Here is a 10,000-nt window from a genome sequence, read left to right as displayed (position 1 = left end):
CATTGGCAGTAGCGTAACAGGAACCCCACACAACGGACACGAGTAAGATGGACAGGTAACACAAGGGCAGCGTCACGTCTTGGATAGCTAATAAGACCTCAGATGACGGCCCGACGTTTTAATCACCCGTGCACACGCAGTAGCTGACGGTAACTAGACGGAGAGCAGACAGCCACGCAGACAGAGACAAATAACACGAGGAGAGAAAGAGAAAGAGAGAGGGAAAGGAATAAAATAAACACGTAAACACAGCTGCGGATGAAGGGGGCAAGAGAGGCGAAGCGGGAGATCAAAGCGAGATTCATGCACCGCAGAAATCTGGTTAAAAAATATCGAGACAAAAAAGCCGAATCGTTGAAATAAAATCATATGAAACCACACCAAAACAAGCGAGGCGAGGGAGGCAGGGAGGGTCGCTTTGTGAGGCAAGAAAGCGAGTAACGGTAAGGAGTGCAGGTGAGGGAAGGGAATGACGCTGACAGGAGAGGGTGTGTGTGTGTGTGTGTCTGTCTATCTGTGTGTGTGTGTGTCCCTGCGTGTGAGCGAGGGAGAGGCTGGGAGCGTATGAGGGCGCGCGTACACTCAACACACCAAGCGGCTGTAGACTGACTGGCTGGCTAGTGGTGGTGGTGGCTGGGCGGGCGGGCTGGTTGGCTGGCTGCTGCTGCTGCTGGCTCTGGGACAACCTCTGGCAAGCAACAGCGCGCACACACATACACACTCGCATACGTACACTTTCTCTCTCTCTCTCTCTCTCTCTCTCTCTCTCTCTCTCTCTCTCTCTCATGCCATCAGCACACCACTAAAGTTTACACCTGGCCTGGAAAAGCATCGGTATTGTTTCCAGTTACAGGTAAACCAAACAAAAGCGAAAAAAAATAAAACTGGAACTTATTGACTAACAAAAACTAACACTGCCATTGAATTTACCTAACGAGACACACACACACACACACACACACACACACACAGAGAGAGAGAGAGAGAGAGAGAGAGAGAGAGAGAGAGAGAGACTACTGTACATTTAATTTCTAGGTATTCTGGGACATAGAGGTTGGAATGAACAGTAGGAGTAATATTTCTCGTCTTTTCTCCCGGCAAGCAGTTCGAGGAAGGGCTGCTGGTGTGTATTATTCCATTACTTAAGCCTCGTCATCAGATTCACGGAAATTACTCACACGAGGAATGCAGGAAGGTAAGATGCTTTATATTGTTAATTTTTCCTCCCTCTTGTTTGTGTGTGTCTACGTTTCTTTGTCTCCATCTCTCTCTCTCTCTCTCTCTCTCTCTCTCTCTCTCTCTCTCTCTCTCTCTCTCTCTCTCTCTCTCTCTCTCTTGCTTGCTGTTGTCGCCACCTTCATGTCATTATAAGCGACTTGGTTGGTACAATGCCTTCCTTATTATCATCACCGTTATTCTGATGTTGACACTGTTCTTATTACGGTGGTAGTGGTGATTAGTGATAGCACCACACACACGCACGCACGCACACACACACACACACACACACACACACACACACACACACACACACACACACACACACACACACACACACACACACACTCTCTCTCTCTCTCTCTCTCTCTCTCTCTCTCTCTCTCTCTCTCTCTCTCTCTCTCTCTCTCTCTCTCTATGCTAATAATTACCTTGAAGAGAAGCAGAAGGCCATGCACAGAAGATGAGGGAGTGAGTTCACCTTTAGTAACCACCACCACCACCACCACCACCACCATCACCATCACCATCACCACCACTACCATAACCAGTACCCTCATCATTACGGCTAACACCACCACCATCCTCACTGCCACCATTACCATTACTATTATTGTTACAGCAATCATGAGCCATCACTACCATCATGAACAACAACAACAACAACAACAACAAGCACCACTACCTTACTATCAAAGCTACAATCATCATTACCACATATCTACACCATTCCATTACCTGTTACATACTTACTGCGTCACCCAACACCACCACCACCACCGCTACCACCGTCACTACTACTACTACTACTACTGCTACTATAACTACTACTACTACTGCTGCTACTGCTAATACTAATACTAATACTACTGCCACCACTACTGCGAAAACTACTACTGCTACTACTTTTATTATTACTACTATTACTACTCTACTACTACTACTGCTACTACTACTACTACTACTACTACTACCACCACTACTACTGCCACAACTACTGCCACCACCACTGCCACCACTACCACCACTGCTGCTGCTACTACTACTACTACTACTACTACTACTACTGCCACCACTACTACCACTACTACTACTACTACTACTACTACTACTACTACTACTGTTACTATGAACACTCCCTCACCACCACCACCACCACCACCACCACCACCACCACCACAAAACCTTCACCTTCAATCTCCAACACAATAAGTCGACGGTTCAACCACAAGTTATTTTTTTCCTCCTTTGATGACAAAAACCAAGGTTCTCTCTCTCTCTCTCTCTCTCTCTCTCTCTCTCTCTCTCTCTCTCTCTCTCTCTCTCTCTCTCTCTCTCTCTCTCTCTCTCTCTCTCTCTCTCTCTCTCTCTCTCTCTCTCTCTCTCTCTCTCTCTCTCTCTCTCTCTCTCTCTCTCTCTCTCTCTCTCTCTCTCTCTCTCTCTCTCTCTCTCTCTCTCTCTCTCTCTCTCTCTCTCTCTCTCTCTCTCTCTCGACGTAAGGCAGGTAGCGTGTAGCCTCTGTAATCAGCCTCTTGTCCTTTTGTGTTATCGATCAGATGTATATGATTACCTGCTTCCATCCACCACTAAACAGGTAATACAATATGCTGATCAGGCATCAGAGGTGAATGAACAGGCTGAGCTGACTCACTGCTGCCTGTCCTCCCAGCCACCTTCCTTATCTCAGCCTGGTTCGAATCCCGGGTCACGCTGACTAAGTTGTCTGTCTTTGCTATATCCACATAGTTTTTTCTTCTTACTTTTTCCGTTTGTAGTGTTTTCTAGTGTAATGCTTGGTTTTTTTCGGTTTTGTCGTTAGTTTTCAGGTTTCGTCCACATTTTATACATCATTCTTCGTCAGATGCTCATATCATTGTTGTTTGGGTTAGTGCTCTGTTATATAGCACTGTGTTGTATTTGTGGTTTGATTTATAGCCATCTCTTATTAATGTTTTACTGTCTAGTTATTGTGAATATCCACTCTTTTAATCTCTTTATTTTCTTTGGTACTGTAAACTGCTGTCCATCACACTGAACAGGTTATATGAACATCACACTCGCTCTGAAGGTAAAGATGGAAAAAAGTAAATAAAAACTACAATATGAACCCATTATGAGAGTTAAATATCCCCAACAGACTTTAATGAGAAGGCGTTTGGCGTTTGATGATGCAGTGATATCTCGTTTGACAATGGCTCTGCATCAGCCTTTACAACAACAACCATGAGATCTTGACGAATCATCTCTGTGAGCTTTGAAAATAATCCTTATGAATGATCAAAAGGTTTAGGAACACGACCCCACAGACTAGTGCGTCGCCTCTTTTCGTTAGGGAGATTTGAGAAAACAATGCAGACGCTCAAAGGCCATTCATTTATCACCTAAGTGTAATGATCAATAATACAGTAACACCAATTTGTCTATTCCAGTCTGCTATCAACTCCAGTTAGTTGGTTAGTTAGGTGAGTTTGTAAAAGCTAATTGTAATGGGTAATGTAAGAACTTAACCCCCTCCAGTACCATGAAGCTTTTCCATATTCATTCTGCTTACTATCTGGTGATTATAAACAGCTTTAGAAACTTATGTGGGGAAATTAAACTAGTAAAGACTGTAGTAATTAATCTTCTGACCTCCATACACCATTCCTAATGTAAATAAAATGGTTTAATAGTACACAAATTTCAAGGTAAAAATGTCCCAGTATTGAAGGGGTTAAGAAAATAATGGAGGTTATAAGAAGTCACTAGGCCTACACGTGGCAGTCCCTGTGCGAAACATGCCTACCTATTTCCACTTATTCCAGCCATGAATTTTGTCTAATCTCTCTAGTGACTCATCATTAACCCCTTCAGTATCACGACGTGTTTCCATATTTATTCTGCTTACTATTTGGTGACTTTATATAGCTTCAGAAACTTGTGTGAGGATTGAAATAGTGAAGACTCTGATCATTAATCTTCTGACCTACATAGACTCTTCCTAATGTAAATAAAATGGTTTAACCACACCCAAACCTCAAGGTAAAAATGCGTCCCAGTACTGAAGGGGTTAACAATTTCAATACTGGGTCCATTTACTCTGCTTACTATTTGGTGACTTTATACAGCTTCAGAAACTTATGTGGGGATTTAAAATAGTTAAGACTTTGACCGTTAATCTTCTGCCCTACATAGACCCTTCCCAATTTAAATAAAATTGTCTAACCACACCCAAAGCTCAAGGTAAAAATGCGTCTCAGTATTGAAGGGGTTAACAATCTGATTACTGAGTGCATTTCTTCATCTACCTCTCGATCTAAGAACCAGTTCCTTTCTATCTCTTTCTTGAAACTTAGTTTTCTCCCTTGAACTCCTTATTTCTTGTCTTATCCTGATTACTAGTCTGAGGATGTTGCTGACGTCACCTTGTTACATCATCTATATGTAAGTAGGTTACCACTTAAAGATTCTTACCAGGCTCACTACGTCTCTGTAGAATATAAATTAAAACTTCAATCTCGTTTTGTAAGGAATACTCATCACCCGGTGAATTATTTTAGTCATTCTCGTTTGCTTTGATCCTAACAGACCTATATCCTTCATGTAATGGGAACCAGAACTGCACAGCAAAATCTCGATGAGTTCTGACCAATGCCAAAATATAACAACATTACTTTGGGACTTCTACTTTCAACACTCATCAGAATAAATCCTAATACCCGATTTGCTTATGTTCAGCTTTTATGGATTGATTTTTAGACGGAGATCAAAGTTGTATCTCCTAATTCTCTTTCAATCTCTCAATGTACCAGTCTCATTATCAAATGTGTACTTATTGTATGGATTTCCTCTACCTACGCTAAGTACTCTGCATTTGTTTATATTAATCTGTATTTGCCATTTGTCTGTCCATCGTTTATCCTATCTACGTCTGCAAGGAAGGCGCTGGGACCCGAATTTGACCCTAATTAATCTACCTATCTACGTGCCATTCACAAGTTTACTATCACTAATATAATCCCACTATCAAATCTATTAAAGTACATAAAGAAAAACAACAATGGTCCTAAAGTTTATCCCTGTGGTATCCCATTTTATTCTTTTTTTTTTCCAACACTAACTAGCTTATAAGGATTGACCTGTCTCGCTATCTCCTCCATTTGATCTCTACTTTTACTGAGTCCTGCCATTTCAACTTGACCGGGCAGCGTACAGTGAGACCCATTTATCTCAGTAAAGCTATGGACGCACACCAGGCAGTCAGGTGAGTCTTGCTACGCTGAGAGGAATGAACAATCTAGTGCTGTGACCAACCTGTCCTCATCTACTCGCTCTCTAGTCCCAATCAGTTGAGCCCTGCCATGCTAACGGAGCGGGCAATACATACACAGTTACAGCGACTTATCTGCCTCACCTACATAGCCCGCAGTTCCTTGAATTCTGCATTTTAAGATCCCTATCTACAAAAGCCTCACGTCGTCAACTTGAAAGGAGAGTGTTAAATGCAAGCCAAGATGAAGTAGCAAAGGTGTACGTAAGTTAACCCACTGCAAGTATCATTAACCCCCCCTTTCAATACTGCTGCACATTTTCACCTTGAGATTTGTGTACGATTAGACCATTTTATTGACATTAGGATGGGTCTATGGAGCTCAGAAGATTAATGGGCAGTCTTCACTATTTCAATCCCCACATAAGTTTCTAAAGCTGTATAAAATCGCCAAATAGTAAGCAGAATGAATATGGAAACGCGTCATGGTGTACTCAAGGGGTTAATTCATCGAACTCTGCATTTTAAAGCGTCCCTACAAACCTCAAGACCAAATTAGCGGGAATGGACAGTGTATGGAGCTATGGAAGATGGTGACAACAGTGGACAACCTAGTCATACTCTCTATCTTTAGTCGGTGGAGTCCAGCACTCAAGACACTCCATCCTACAGGCCTCTCTATCCTGCCTTGCCCCTCTTTTTGTTCCTCAAGGGTCTTCGTCCTCTTTCCCCTGACTGAGATTAACTAACTTTTCTAATTAGTCCCTCCGTAACCAGAGCGTCCCATGCCGCCCTCCACCGGCCTGGCACGGGGTAGCCTGGGAGGGGACGTTCCTGGGTGACTGTCTCCCGCTCACCTGGCCGCTCTTCCTCACGCCTAGGCACGTTCAGGCACACTGCTTGCATAAAGCAGCACGGAGAAGAGAAAGAAAGTTTATTACCTTGTCCTAGAATTCAACACCTCGCCTCACTGCCTGCCTCTTTTCCTCCCTGTTCTCTTGTCTGTCTGTTTGTCTGTCTGTCTCTATCTTTTTTTTTATGTAAGAGAGGATAAATGGTCAAGGGCAACATAAGACAAAGAAAAGGCTCATTTAGTTTCCAGTTTCCTTTGTAGGTTCGAGAGAGAGAGGCTAAAAGAAAGGGATAAATGTCTTGAAACCTCTCTGAACGTAAGGTTATTCCCTCATCACGATATATCACTACACTATTCCACCAAGAACACTGCTGACTGGGGAAACTGTTATAAGTATTGAGAAAAAAGACTAGGTATATTTATGCATATTATGAGTGTAGGAGAAGGCGAAACTGTAATAGGTATTGAGAAAAAAAGAGGAGGGTTTTTTTATGTATTCTTTGAGCATAGGAAAGGCAAAACTGGGACAAGTATTGAGAAAGAGGAGTTTTTTATGCATATTTTAAGTGTAAGGAAAGGCGAAACGGTAACAGGTATTGAGAGAGAGAGAAGAGGTTTTTTATGCATATCTTGAGTGTAGGAAAGACGAAACGGTAACAGGTATTGAGAAAGAGAGAAGACGTTTTTTTATGCATATTTCAAGTGTAGGGAAAGGCGAAACGGTAACAGGTATTGAGAAAGAGAGGTGGTTTTTTATGCATATCTTGAGTGTAGGAAAAACGAAACGGTAACAGGTATTGAGAAAGAGAGAAGAGATTTTTTTATGCATATTTCAAGAGGCGAGCCAGTAACAGGTATTGAGAAAGAGAGAAGAGGTTTTTTATGCATATTTTAAGTGTAGGAAAAACGAAACGGTAACAGGTATTGAGAAAGAGAGAAGAGATTTTTTTATGCATATTTCAAGTGTAAGGAAAGGCGAGCCAGTAACAGGTATTGAGAAAGAGAGAAGAGGTTTTTTATGCATATTTTAAGTGTAAGGAAAGGCGAAACGGTAACAAGTATTGAGAAAGAGAGATGATGTTTTTTTTATGCATATTTCAAGTGTAGGGAAAGGTGAAACGGTAACAGGTATTGAAAAAGAGAAGAGGTTTTTTTTATGCATATTTCAAGTGTAGGGAAAGGTGAAACGGTAACAGGTATTGAAAAAGAGAGAAGGTTTTTTTTATGCATAATTCAAGTGTAGGGAAAGGTGAACCGGTAACAGGTATTGAGAAAGAGAGAAGAGGTTTTTTTATGCATATTTTATGTATAGGGAAAGGCGAAACGGTAACAGGTATTGAGAAAATGACAAGGGTTCTTTATGCATATCTTGAATGTAGAAAAGTCTTAACCCCTTCAGTACTATCATGCGTTTCTATATCAATTCTCCTTACTAATTGGTGATTTAATACAGTTTCAGAAACTTATTAGGGTGATTAAAATAGTGAAGACTGTAGACATTGATCTTCTGACCTCCATAGACCCTACCTAATGTCAATAAGATAGCCTAATCGTACACAAATCTCAAGGTAAAAATGTGACCCAGTACTAAAGGGATTAAAAAAGAGAAGATTGTAGCCATTTATCTTCTGACCTCCATAGACCCTTCCAAATGTCAGTAAAATGGCCTAATCGTGCACAAATCTCAAGGTAAAAATGTGTCCCAGTACTGAAGGGATTAAAAAAGAGAAGATTGCAGCCATTAATCTTTTGACCTCCATGGACCCTATCTAATGTCAATAAAATGGCGTAATCGTACACAAATCTCAAGTTAAAAATGTGTTCCAATATTGAAAGGATTAAAAAAGTGAAGACTGTGGACATTAATCTTCTGACCTCCATAGACCCTACCTAATGTCAATAATACACAATGCCCAATCATACACAAATCTCGAGGTAAAAATGTGTCCCAAGTACTGAAGGGAATAAAGAAACATAAGAGGGTAAACATTTCCATCCATATTCTGATTGGAGAGGAAAAATTTACCGAACAATTTACAACATATATTCTGAAACAATTAGGGATATTTTTTTTATATATCCATGGCTATTCTGCGAGAAGTAGCAAGGGCTTAGTGGACAGCTTGAGCCTCGGTAAGCCGCTCAGTGTTCCCGGCCATGGGGTGCAGGTGACGGACCCCCTTAATAATCGGCTCCCTTGTCCCGCACTTTTTAGGATTCAGTAACGGCAGTCTTGATCGTTGCATGTAAGCCACGGGAGAGTGGTATTGGAGCTACTCTCTCTCTCTCTCTCTCTCTCTCTCTCTCTCTCTTTTTATTTAAACAAATGCATATACAAAGAACGAGGCTTAAAACCCCACGTTGAGTATGGGGTTATTCCAAAAGCCTATAGTAGTAGTATTTTTGAGAATAACACATTAGTACATTAGGACGTTATACATGAAAAATAAATAAATAAATAAAATACAGTCCAATACAAAATAATTTCTTTAGAATAAATACTACTGCAACACCAGCCGCGACGGGTGCCTGCCTCGCCACTTGTGGGCTGCCACTTTCACTTGCTGAGTAGTCATGCTCCTCACTTGGGGAGTGGCTGCCACGAAAATGTTCCACAGCCTTGAGGTCCTGGTTGTGTAGGTGCGCTGGTGTTGGCTTGAGCGAGATCGGGGCACCTGCACTAACTCGTCACTGCGTGCCGCATCTCTGGTGCACCTCTGTGCTGTGTGTGGCTGTAGCCTCAGAGGGTTGAGGTGGGAGACTCTCTGCACTTGAGTCTTGTGGCAGACTACTAGTGCCGATACGTCTCGGCGGTGTTCCAGTGATGTCAGTGGTGCTGGGTGCTGCTCTTCTTCCTCAGTGGTCACGAGTCTCAGGGCTCGCCGCTGCACAGCATCCAGTCTCTGCATGTGGACAGCAGCACTCGACATCCAAGACAAGGCACCATACTCCATACATGGGCGTATCTGCGCCTTGTACAGAGTGAGTGTGCCTCGTGGGTCGAGGGTGTCCGCCATCCTGCGCAGGGCAGAGACTCGGAGAGATGTCTGGCGGGCGATGCCAGCGATGTGGCGGTCGAAGCGCAGGCTGCGGTCCACGCACACGCCCAGGATCTTGATGTAATCCTGGAGCGGCAGGCACTTGCCTCCAAAGCGCAACTTTCCTGAGACTGCGTGTGAGGCGTCTGGAGACCGCGAGATGACCATCGCCTGCGTCTTCTCTGGAGCGAAGTTAACTTGCCACACCTCTCCCCACTGCTCTACCATTCTGAGCTGCCTGTTCAGCTCAGTGACAGCCCGCTGACTGTCTAGGCGGCAGTAAGAGCGGGAGAGTGCAGTCATCAGCAAATGCAGCCACAGATGACAGTTGCTGGAGGAGGTCATCAATGTAGATGTTCCACAAGACTGGGCCCAGAACTGAGCCTTGTGGAACTGATGCCCGGACTGGTGAAGGCCTTGATGACTGCCCGTTGACCACTACTTGGAGAGTCCTGTCCTGGAGGTAGTCTTCGAGCAGCTTTAACAGGTCACCTTGGATGCCCTTGGCGCGAAGCTTTTCAACGAGGCCCGAGTGCCAAACCCTGTCAAAAGCCCCAGCAATGTCCAGGGCTACCACAAGGGTGTCCAGGCCTTCTTCCAGGGCATCTTGCCAGTCCTTGGAGAGGAGGAGGAGGTCTGCGG

The 10,000-nt window shown here is 43.4% G+C and overlaps 1 protein-coding gene and 1 long non-coding RNA gene across 3 annotated transcripts in view; both read right to left on the bottom strand.

Annotated features, from left to right (window-relative positions):
- The window catches only part of LOC123519023, a 125,541-nt gene extending 124,967 nt beyond the window's left edge, over positions 1–574 (bottom strand). For both annotated transcript variants that reach the window (XR_006678959.1, XR_006678958.1), the window contains exon 1: positions 1–574. This exon is cut by the window's left edge and continues 1,598 nt beyond it. This is a non-coding gene — a long non-coding RNA (uncharacterized LOC123519023).
- An 8,247-nt stretch (positions 575–8,821) lies between these two features.
- On the bottom strand, positions 8,822–9,586 carry LOC123518770. The gene has a single exon (XM_045279772.1). It carries the CDS (start codon positions 9,584–9,586, stop codon positions 8,822–8,824), a length of 765 nt encoding a protein of 254 aa, XP_045135707.1.
- Between the last annotated feature and the right edge of the window lie 414 nt (positions 9,587–10,000).

The sequence above is a fragment of the Portunus trituberculatus genome, chromosome 44 (assembly GCF_017591435.1).
Source record: "Portunus trituberculatus isolate SZX2019 chromosome 44, ASM1759143v1, whole genome shotgun sequence".
In the NCBI taxonomy this organism is placed as follows: Eukaryota; Metazoa; Arthropoda; class Malacostraca; order Decapoda; family Portunidae; genus Portunus; species Portunus trituberculatus.
The sequence above is the reverse complement of the archived record's forward strand: the minus strand, read 5'-3'. Positions and strand labels throughout refer to the sequence as shown.